The sequence below is a fragment of the Lagopus leucura genome, unplaced genomic scaffold, assembly GCF_019238085.1.
Source record: "Lagopus leucura isolate 7727_CA_CO unplaced genomic scaffold, USGS_WTPT01 Super-Scaffold_100002, whole genome shotgun sequence".
In the NCBI taxonomy this organism is placed as follows: Eukaryota; Metazoa; Chordata; class Aves; order Galliformes; family Phasianidae; genus Lagopus; species Lagopus leucura.
In genome coordinates, this window is record NW_024962263.1 from 99,313 (window position 1) to 111,655 (window position 12,343).

At 40.8% G+C, this 12,343-nt stretch overlaps 1 protein-coding gene across 1 annotated transcript in view; it reads left to right on the forward strand.

Moving 5' to 3' along the window:
• ADCY1 (adenylate cyclase 1) overlaps positions 1 to 12,343 on the forward strand; it is a 147,400-nt gene that overhangs the window by 50,101 nt on the left and 84,956 nt on the right. Inside the window, exon 3 of the mRNA XM_042868943.1 lies at positions 7,374 to 7,492. Coding sequence (XP_042724877.1) covers positions 7,374 to 7,492 — 119 coding nt within the window. The remainder of the gene's footprint in view (positions 1 to 7,373; positions 7,493 to 12,343) is intronic.

Sequence of the window (12,343 nt, forward strand, 5' to 3'; positions counted from 1 at the left end):
AGCTTTCCTTTCTGATGCCATTTTCTTGCTTCACAGCTGAATATTCCACAGATCTGAATATTCTTTCTTGAATCCCAACAATAATATTTAATATTTTTCATTATTATAACTAACAGGGCAAAAAAAAAAAAAAGGAAAACCAGTGGGATATTTGACCTTGTTTTTGTGAAACGAATGTATTTGTCTGGTTCAGAGGAAGTAGCTGCAATTCTTAGCGAAACCTCGAGGCGGTCATCAGACATTTCTGATTAATATTAGAATCACCAACTTTGGAAAAGACCTAGAAGATCATCCAGCCCAAGCATCCACCTATCACTACTAGTTCTCACTAAACCATGTCCCTCAACACAATGTCTAAATATTTCTTGAATACCTCCAGGGTCGGTGACTCCACCAATTCCCTGGGCAGCCCATTCCAGCACCAGGAAATTTTACTCCTCATTCAGGCGACCAGTGTACTTATTGGCAGTCTCTAACACCACTGATTTACTGGTCTCCACGAGGCAATGAGTTTGCCCCACAAAGACTGTGGTGACCCAGACGGAGGCCCTGTCCAAGAATGTGTCTGTTCAGGTCTCCGGCTGCAGGGAGTGCCTGCTGCTGCCCAGGAAGGGTGGCAAGAACTCCACTTGTGTGGAGTATGAGCAGGTGGAAGATCTGCTCAGAATGGTGGCAGAGCTCAAGGAGGAGGTGGAGAGGCTAAGGACCATCAGGGTGTGTGAGCGGAAGATTGATTGGTGGAGTAACTCCCTGGCATGCCAGAGCGAAATGTACCAGGGATATACTCCCCAAAAAAGAGATGGACCCCATACCCCATCACTGTCAGGTAGAGAGGGGGGACCTGAGAGATGGGGAGAGTTCAAAGACAATCCCAGATTGACACTGTGGGCAAACCCCTTCCTTACTTTCCTCGGTGCCCTGAATAATAGTTTTGAGGCATTGGAAACTGAAGGGCAGGTGAGTGAGGAGGCATGGGAAGGTTTTCTTAAGACATTGCCAAGGGTGAGGCGGTCAACTCTGCATCTCCAGATGCCTCTAAGAAAGACAGAAGGGTTATTGTTGTAGGTAATTCCATCCTCATGAGAATGTAGTGCCCCACATGCAGACCAGACCCAACTCAGAGGGAGGTGTGCTGCTTCCCTGGGGCCCAGGTCAAGGACATAACTAGAAAACACTCAGATCTGGTTTGCTCCTCTGATTGCTACCTGTTACTGATAGTTCAGGCAGGCAGAGATGAAGTATATCAGAGAAGCCTGCAAATTATCAAAAATGACTTCAGGGTTCTGGGGCTGTTTGTTGAGGGAGCAGGACCACAACCAACATTTTCATCTATTCCTTCTCAGGCAGCAAGGAACATGGAGCAAGCTTGGAAAACCCAAGTAATGAGTAAGTGGATGAGAGGCTGGTGCTGCCATAGGAACTTTGGTTTTTTTGACCATGGGGCGATTTACTCAGCACTTCGTCTAATGGCTGCAGATGGGTGTCACTTGTTTCTAAAAGGGAAATGGATCCTAGCCCAAGAGCTAGTAGGGCTCATTTGAGAGGGCTTTAAACTAGTAGGAAGGGGAAGAGGGATGCAATGAGTTTTGCTAGGACAGAGAAAGTAATCTAGGGCGTTATACTAGATCGGTAGGAGAAGAGAGTTGAATGCAGCAGGACAGAGAAGCACATAGAATCACAAGGTTGGTAAGGACCTACTAGGTCATCTAGTCCAACTGTCATCCCATCACCATTACTACCCACAAAACTACTAAATCACATCTGTTAGCACCTCATCCAGATGCCTCTTGAACACTGCTAGTGATGGTGACTCCACCACCTCTCTGGGCAGGCGATTCCAGTGCCTACAACTCTTTGAGAGAAAAAGGTTTTCCTTATATCTAATCTAAATCTCCACTGGTGCAACTCGTGGCCATTTCCTCAGGTCCTGTTTGTTGTCTGGGAGAAGAGGCCGACCTCCCTCCTCATCACAACCTCCCTTCAGGAGTCAATGAGGTCTCCTCTGAGTCTCCTCTTCTCCAGACTAAACAATCCCTACTTCCTTAGCCACTCCTTATAAGATTTGTGCTCCAGATCCCTCATCACTTTTGTTGCCCTTTTCTGGACACGTTCCAGGTTCTCAATGTCTTTTCTGTAGTGAGGAGCCCAAAACTGAACACAATACTCGAGGTGCGGCCTCACCAGTGCTGAGTACAGGCAGATGATTACTTCCCTGCTTTTGCTGGCCAGGATGGCATTGGCCCTCCTGGCCACCTGGGCATACTTTTGGCTCATGTTCAGCTGAACATTGACCGATGCTCTCAGGTCCCTTTCCTCTTCAGAGTCATCTAGCTGCACTGCCCCAAGCCCAAGCACTGCATGAGGTTATTATGGCCAAATTGCAGAACGTGGAAGTTGGTCTTGTTGAACCTCAGACCAACAATCCAGGGCACGAAGAGAGAAGGGTTTGGGGTTGCTGCCATAACAGGACATTTTGAGGAAAAACCTCCTAACTGTCCCTTAGGATCTTCTGGAAACTCCTCAGAGGACGAGTTGGAAATTGTGGTGTGCTTGGAAAATTATGGTCTGGTTGCTATTGCGGAAACATGGTGGGACGACTCTCATGACTGGCATACTGTGATTGAGGGCTATAGACTCTAAAAAAGGGATAGACAAGGGAGGAGAGGAAGGGGAGTTGCCCTCTATGTTAGAAAGCGGATAGATTGTGAAGAGCTGTGTCTGAGTAACAGCCATGACCAGGTTGAGAGCTTATAGGTGAAAATCAGGGATCAGTCTAGTAAAGGGTTGATGAGGTCTTCTTACTGCAACTGCAGAAGGTGTCACTCTCGCAGGCTTTTGATCTGATGGGGGATTTCAACCACCTGGATATCTGCTGAGATTAATGGCACGGCAGGTGGCAGATAATTCACGAGATTCCTGGAGTCTGTTGAGGATGCCTTCCTGATCCAGGTACTAGACAGACTGACCTGAGGTGAAGCCTTATTGGAGCTCATGTTCACCAATGTGGAGGAGAGCATTAGAGAGGTTAAAATTGGAGGCAACCTGGGCTATAGTGGTCATGCCTTTGTGAAGTTTGTGATCTTGAGGAATGTAAACCTGGCAAAAAGTAGAGTCAGGACCTTGAAATTCAGGAGACCAAAATTCCAGCTGCTCAAGGAGCTACAGAACAGAACAGAGAACAACTTGCACTTGATCTTGTTGAACCTCATTCTGTTCTCATGTGCCCAGTTTTTGAGGTCCTCTGGATGACACCCCTTCCTTCTCCAGCATCAACTGCAAACTTACTGAGGGTACACTTAACCCCATTCTCTATGTCATTGATGAAGATATTGAAGAGCACCTGTCTCAAACTGGACCGTGGGAGACATTACTCATGACTGGCCTCCACCTGGACATAGAGTCATTGACAATAAGCCTCCGGCTATGACCATCCAACTAATTCTTTATCCATTAAATAGTCCAGCCTTCAAATCCATATTTCTCCAACTTAGAGGAAAGAATGTAGAGTGGGACCATGTCAAAGGCCTTGCACGAGTCCAGGTAGATGACATTGCTTGCTCTTTCTTTGTCCACTGATGCCCTACTAGAAGGCCACTAGACTGATCACTCATGATCTGCCCTTGGTGAAGCCATGTTTGCTGTGTCAGATCACCTCCTTATGTCGTATGTGCTATAAAATCTGTCCAATACCTTAACCAGAAAGCTATCACCAATGGACTCCAAAAGTTTCCTGGATTTCTTGCATCTTTCTGTGTTGTTTTCCCAGCAGGTACCTGAGTGGTTGAAATCTTCCATCAGGATAAGAGCCTGTAAAGCAGGCCAGCAGCAGAAGCAAGAAGGCCTTGTGAACAGGTCCTCCTTGATCAGGCGACCTGTAGTAGACCCCAGTCACCAGATGTCCAACTCCTAATTTTAACCCAGAAGCTCTCAGCCTGTTCATGGCCATTTCTGAAATGCAGCTCTTCACAGTGTATCCACTTTTTAACACAGAAGGCAACCTCCTCATCCATCCTACATTGCCTACTTTTTCTAAAAAGCTTATAACCCTCAATCATAGTATTCCACTTACATGTATTATTCTACCCTGTTTCTGTGATAGTAATAACATCGTAGTTTTCCAGTTTCACCATGGTTTCCAATTCCTCCTGAGTATATCCCACGCTACTTCATTGGTATACAGGCATTTCAGCTGGGCTTTTGGCTGCATTGCCCTTCTTGGAGGAGCCCTACCAGAAACCACTGGGACAAATATGAGGATTTTTCCCACTTCTTCCTAAAGTGACAGTGTTCCCCAACTTTTATCTGTCATTCAACAGTACATTCTTTTCCCCCATCACATCTACTTTTAAAACTCTGGTGATGAGCCCAGCCATCTTGCTGCCTAGTATATTCTTGCCCCTCCTGGTCAGTTGTGTCTCATCCCAGGTCAGCCTTCCCAGCTTATTGAAGGTTTGTTCTAGAGCATAGAAACCAAAGCCCAAAATGTGACACTGTCCTTCCTAGTTCTAAACCACTATCTGCATCTTTTTCTTTTTCCATCCCCAGAATTTTATACCTGTTGGATAGTGGGAACTGGAAGGCTTCTCCTTTCGCCCAAAGTAGAGACAAGGGTCCAATCTTTCTCATCCTGCATTTTTTTTTTTTTTGTTTTGTTTGCCCTGTTAGATTGGAAACCTGCTTACCTTCTTCTCCTTGCTTGGACCTAAGATGGAGTTGCCAGTCTGCCCACGCCACTGCATTATATCAGGTGTCATTGTCTCCCTATGACTGCTAGATACATCTCAGCCTGGTGACTTGCTCTTGCATCTTGGTCAGCTGCTCAAAAATATTATCAAGCTGGATTCACTTGCACCCATGATACTTACCTCAGTCTCTTGGGTAACTTCACATCCTGAAGCTTCCCACAACCAGAGATCTGGACAACTCTTTCGTTCCCTGGAAAGTCCATCTGGGTACACACATCAGCCCAGAAGGGTTGTGGTCCTGGGATCTGAGTTGCTGCCTCAGCCTGGCTTTTGCAACAGGTGATCACCACATTAATCTCAGTAGGATGCTCAATCTGCCTGCATGAACTGATGTGCAAACTGCCATATCATACCCTTTTGACATGCCATGCTCCTTTTGCCCATGTTCCTGAGAGCTGCACTCCCTAAGAAGAGCCTTTGTAGGCACAGGTTTGGCTGCCGTCACTCCCAGCTCTGTCCACACCACATCAGAGCTGCCACTGTTCTAGGCTCTGCTCTTCCCACTCATGGGGACTGGGGACTCCCTTGCTCTTCCTGAAACTCTTTTGCACAGTTTTCCAAGATTTTCTTGCAGTCTTGCCTCTGTGAAGGATCCCTCAGTGAGAGCCTCCACTCCAAAGTAAATCCTCTTGATGTTTTCAAGGTCATCGATGAAGATGCTGAACAAGACCAGGCCCATTACCAACCTCTGGGCATCACTGTTAGTTTCAGGCCTCCAACTGGACCCAGAGTCATTGGTCACAACAGTCTGAACTCTGTTAGTCAGCCAGTTTTCTATCTACGTAATTCTCCACTCATCTATTCCATACATACTAAGCTTCTTTGTATGCATTTTGTGGAAAACAGCGTCAAAGCCTTGCTGTAATCAAGGTACGCAACATCTACTGCTCTCCCCTCATCTACCCAGCCAGTGATTATATCATAGAAGGCTACTTGATTGGTCAAGAATGGTTTTCCCTTGGTAAATGCATTTTGACTATTGCTGATAATATTCTCATTCAATTGCTTGGTGGTGACATCCGGTGTATAAGTTGCTCCATCACCTTCACAAAGATGGAAGTGAGGCTGACTGGATACTTCTTGTTGATGTTTTTGAGTGACATTGGATGCCCTCCAGTCTTCAGGCATCTCCACCATTCTCCAGGAATTTTCAAAGATGATAAGGAGCAACTTGGCAGTAATTTCAATGAGCTCTCTCAGCACTCTTCATGGCCCATGGATTTGTGTGCAATTGATTTTGCCTAGACAATCTCTAACAAGATTCTCCTCAACTAAGTGGAAGTCTTCCTTTCCCCAAACTCTCTCCCAAGTAAATTCCATGGAATTCCATGAATTCCATTTCTGACAGGTAGTCTTACCAGTAGAGACTGAAGCGAAGAAGGAGTCCGAAATTGCGAACTGTGGCAGTTTGCTAAAGTTTAGCTTATTCCTTTGTGACATATAAATATTCAGTCTGTCATTTTTCAGAGGAAACTATAAAAAAGAAACCTCTGAAGTATTATTAGGAATTTCTAAATGGTGTGTGTGAGCAACACAACACAGTTGTCTGTGCAGATACCCTCTTTTGTGTTATTTATTGCTTCTTTCTTACTTAATGTCATTCAAATAACAAGATCATGCAATTTGACCAGGATTTGCACTTATGTGATATGGTATCTCACATTTCCATTACTGTGGCTCCCAGCCATCAGATAAGATGTGGTCATATGAATTCCTTCAAACTGTTGCCGTGGTAGAAGCTAGCAGTTCTGACTGATAGGCTTGTAACTACTCTAACTACTTGCAGCAACAAAAACAGATCTATTGGATTTTAAGTTGCAGGTATTTTCTGTGTTAAAACCGAACTTCAGTAAGTATCCAAGTACTCATTACAACACCTAAGAATACCTGCTGCAAGTTCTCTAGCTCTCTGTGAACAGGTCAGAATACACATAATAGCTGCATAGGTCTTTATAGTCAACACTAATGAGATCCAAAACATCAGGGGTCCTTTCTATGTAGATTAGTAGCACATGCTAAAATATCTGAGCTTATAGTAAGCAGAGATCTATTTAATCAGTGATTAATACCAATGTATTCCATTACTGAGCTGTCTGGAATAGTCACTGCTGTGATTAAAACAGTGCCCTTATTATTGTTCCTCTGATTCGCAGTGTGAATAAATCTATCATCCTCCCCTCCTGCTTAATAACCAGCTGCCATAGCACTTCTAATGTAACATTTTCATTAGATTCAGAAATAGAACACACAAAAGGACAAGCAAATTATCCTGGATTTTTTTTTTCTCAGATAGATAAATGCTACAAGAGATAAAGTTTTTATTATTAGCACTGTGATGTTAATGAAAATTATTTGATTTGTAGTCACCTCTTCCATGTCTGTGTAGTTTTTTTGTTTGTTTGTTTGTTGTTGTTTTGTTTTGTTTTTTAATTCAGAAAGCTGAAAAAGAAAGAAGAGGCTGCAGAAGTTTGAAAAAAAAATGATTCGTAGTTTTTATTTATGCAGAGAATGTTCTCAGGAAGACTACATTAGGAAAAGATTGTCTAGTTTGCTAGTTTAATACTGCTGAATAATAAGCAACTTTCTATAGCACAAAAATGATGGTGTTTACTTTTTTTGTTTTTCCAGGAACGTCTCTTGATGAGTCTTTTGCCTAGGAATGTTGCAATGGAAATGAAGGAAGATTTTTTGAAGCCTCCTGAAAGGATTTTCCACAAGATTTACATTCAAAGGCATGACAATGTTAGGTAGGATAGATATCACCTATGAAATAATTTAAAAGAGAGAATGTTCAGAACAAATACAGTGACATGCACTTGTGGACAGGTTTTAGAATATAATAGACAATCAGTACTGTGATTTGTTATATATTGTCGAAGGGAGAATGGATTCACCAGGAAGACTTAAGAAACTCAGAATATAACATCAGAATATAAATATTCTGATATAAATATATATTCTATTTATATTCTGATATAAATTAATATAAATCAGAATATAAGTTAATAAGTTTTGAATATTAATGCTGGGAAATAAGAAAATTCTTTTCAAAGAAATGATCATTCTTTTTGTACTGCCTCACATTTTGTGTGAATAAGAGAATATATTTTGTATGGTAAAAATTACATGTTTTTATGTAGTTTTCTGATATAAGATGGATTACTTTCTGTGTAATAGCTTTTCCAATAGCATAGAAATACAGAAAATATTATGCAAACTTAAGAACATGTATGTCCATCCCCATCATACAAGCATTCATCTTCAGAACAGGTTATTTATCAAGGCCCAATTCTATTTCTTGCACTTGTTCACTAACAAGATCTATGTAACAACTGTAAAAATAACCTCATTCATATTGATTGTGGTTAAAGTGAATTCTCATTTTCTGTCCTCTTTGCCCCTCCAAACACATTCCTTAAAGGATTTATCTGAATTATGTTGCTTTATGATACTGTCTCTAGTTACATTTTTTCCACATAAAAAACAGTTTCAAAGAGAGTTATACCATCCTTGTACTGTGTATACAGCTCCAGTAAGTGATGTCACAGAACTGTCTTCTCCTATCATTTTCACCATGTGCTCATGTGGCTAAGGAGCAAAATATGTAAGTTCCCCTCTCCCTTATCCTGAGGTTTATTTTCCTACTATTGGGTTTCAGCCTATCTCCTATTGAGCTGACTCTAGTATTTGAAAACATCTCTTATTAGTTACTAAGTTGCTGCAACTAGAATTTTGAAAGTCAGAGAAGCAGAGGTTGCTGTAATGGAAGCACTTAGAAGACTAATAAATCAGATCAGTTTTACACTGTAAGCTAATCATAAAATCACAAATTACTGTCATTGAGTCCTGCTACTTGCTCCTCACGAGATCACCCAAAATTCACACCTTAAATATGAGCACACTGTCCAAATGTTTCTTTACTCCATCAGGTTGGTACCATGACCACTGCCCTTAGGAATGTTTCAGAGCCCAGCAATCCTCTGATGAATCAACTTTTCCTAACATCCAACTTGACCCTCCCCTAATGCAGCTTTCTGCTGTTTCCTTGGGTTGTATTACTGAATTTATTAATTAACAACACACTTCTTACCAATGGTTAAATCCTACATAAAGTTGATGATCATCATTACGTATAAAAAAACTCCTGGTCTTTAAAAAGCAACTTAAAGTTAGTTGTCAATGTATAAATATCCCAGAGCTCATTCTGCAAAGTTAACATTGTTGTTCATGAGATTTGGTTATTCTCACTTGCCACAGTCAAGGTTGTCAGGGTTGTGAGTCCCTCAAGGAGAGAATTCAAGACTGGAAAGTGAACTATCTACTTTCTTCTCTATTTTTCTTGTTTATTTTTCACACTTTTAAGCTGTTATCCCCCTACTAACATTGATTTCCCTTTTTTCTTCTTCTTGCCAATCTTCTTTCTCTAGGTGGTGGCCCACCTATTTCAGTCACTTATGCTAATTTTTTCTGCTCTGCCAGATTCTTGTTGCTTGGGTGCCACCTCTTACTGTTTTTGTCCCTCTGGTCATCACATTGCTCATATGCCTGTAAAAAGTTGTTTCTGGTTATTCCATCCCGGTGCTACGAAATGCATACATATGCTGTTGGTTGCATTTATATTCAGGCTCAGTGCAATCACGTCATCCTAACAAGTTCACTGTCATGGTTTCAGCTGAGACAGAGCTTTAGGAAAAAAAGAATGTTGTTAACACACCAATGTTTTAGTTGTTGCTGAACAGTGTTGTACAGAGCCAAGTATATTTCAGATTTTCAGCTTCTCATACTATCCTGCCAGTGAGGAGGACTATGGGGGAACAAGGAGTTGGGAGGGGACATAATGTGTACAGCTGACCTAAACTGGCCAAAAGGGATATTCCATACATGTAGTGAAAAAAATATAAAACTGTGGGGAATTGGTCACAGGGGCACTCACTGCTCAGGGATCAGCTTGGCATTGGTCAGTGGGTGGTAATTGCACTGTGCATTGTTTGTTTTGAATACATACATAATTACTATTATTTTTTCTCTATTACATACATAATTACTATTATTTTTTCTCTATTCCTTTCTTCTTGTAGTAAATAGCTTTTATCTCAGCCTACATTTTCTTTTTTTTTTTCTTTTTTTTTTTTTCTCCAATCTTGCTGTAAGGGTGAGGAAAAAGCTATGTGGTGGTTAGATATATTCTGGGTTACATCACAATATACTTTTGTAATTTACAAGCACAGCAGGTCTTAATGTTTGTTACGGAATTACAAGTCTTCTTAAACTGCTTTACTTTGCAGTTGAAATCTGCAGTTGATTATAATGATTCTGAGTTCACTGTTGTGCTGAAGACTTTTTGAAACTTAACCTCAAGAATGCCCTTTTTCTGCATGAAATGGCATTTCATATAATTTATAATACTCTTGCAGATTACTCACCTCTTCCATGTGAAGTTCATACAACATTTTGAACTTGAATACCCTATCTGGAGAGGTGAATTCACTCTCTGACTTGAGGAAGGTATCTTGAAGTAAATGGAGAAAACATGAGATTTTAATATGAAAGAAAAGATCTTCAGAGAAGATACGTGAAAACTGGAGATTGTTACACAAAACTGTATAATTTCTTTTGCTACTAATGCAACTACTGAATTCAGTAACAGAAGAGGTGGGGAAGGGTGCACTAGATGATCAGGAAGATATTGCTAGCTGGTCCCAGTGGACCTCTTTCACAGTGGGAGCTGTGTAGCTCCACATACTTGAATGATGCGGGGGAAACTTCCTGCTCATGCCACCCTGACACCAGTGTATAGGGCAGTTCTACAGAATTCCTTCATGAAGTGCCAGTAACAAGATGTGGACTTTGTCATCCGAAATCAGGGAAGAAAACTCCCAAACTCCCATGAGGCATTAGAAAGCAATGTTTCTTTATTCATCATGATGCATGCTGGGTGACTTGACAAGCAAGTGCACACTTCAGAGTTCAGGTTCTACATCTGAATAGTTAATACATGCATACGTAGTACATCGGCATACATATTCATTCTTTTTCTAGGACTCACAGAGATGTGCCAATGTCTGTTTGAGCATGCTTAGTGGCATTTAGGGTGGTCAAGTGCCCACCTACTTCTTCCCCTTTTTTCACAATTGATTTCATCACTGAAATCTTTGACTAGTTTTCATCCACTTTTACCCAGTTTGGAAGATTTCCATTGCTTATTAGGCCACAGTGAGACAATTCTTAAAAATAATATATGTGGAACCTGAGGAAAATGTCCTTGCACGTTTTGATACAAAAAGACAGAAATATTCTATTATGTCCCCAGTGCAAAATTATTAAAGAAAACAAGACTATACCCACTAAAGTAGAAATGGAAAGTTTTAGAACTTACAGATCCCTTTTGTTAAATTACTATATTGATTCTAAAACTAACGTATTAATCCCTACTGCTAAACAAACCAACCTTCCTTTTAAAGGAAATGGAAACAACTTTTTTCCTTTTGAGTAGTGGCAGTTAATCTGGCCAGAGCTAAGGGAGCATTCTTGTATTCTCATGATTTGCTCTTTTCATACCGCTCAGTGTGAGAAAATGACAACAAATGAAAAACTCCTCTATATTTCTAAATTGGAGTTTCAAACGTCAAAGCTTCTTACTGGGAAACAGAAAATACATGGTGTATTTTCCTTTTTTATTGTAATCCTTTCCTTTTTTCCTGACAAACATCACCTGCCAGAAAGACAGAAATCAGTAAACTGCATTAGTAAACACAAAATTAGTAAACTGCATTATTTTTGTCTTTTTTTTTTTTTTTTTAATGGAAAAGAAAAGGACTCACAACCAACATACTCATGTCAGCCATCTAAAGCCATCTAAATGTTAAAAGAAATAAAAAAATAAAAAAATAAAAAAATTCAAGCAGTAGATCCTGCGTGTAAAAAATTATTCATTCATACAGGGTTTTATTTCTGTATAGTGGCACTTTAAAGCTTAAAAAGGCCTGTCAATGAATACATCCTATGGAAGAGCACAGCTCCATGCACAGCTGACAGTAGCATCAAAAGAATGTGCAAAGGGCCTTAGGAACAACAGTAATTGGAGGGATTCTTTTCTCCTCCAAATTGCTCATACGTAGCAAATTGAAAATGCCTGCTGGGGTAGACATTTATAAATTCACAATTTGGAGAAACTCTGTTATATTATTTTACTGACAGCAATACAAGTTGTAACAATAGTATTAACCTTGCTAGTGCTCATTGATGGATACTCCTGCTCTGCAATTTGTTTTGGTAATAAAGCTTTGTCTCTGAATGAAGGAGATAAGGAAGTTCTGCAGAGTCTTTGTAACAAGAAAATAGGAGATCCTGCTTAGAATCAGTCATTGAATATGTAACATACTTGTAGGAAACCTCTGAATATGTAACATACCTCTTGGAAAACATCTGCATACATAACACAAGTCATGTATATTAACTGAAGACCATTTGTGTAAGCTATGAATGTTAGGAGTTTTACTCCCATGTATTCAAAGAGAATGGTGAGGAGCTGGAACAGCTGCCCAGAGAGACTGTGGATGCCCCGTCCTTGGAGGTGTTCAAGGCCAGGTTGGATGGGG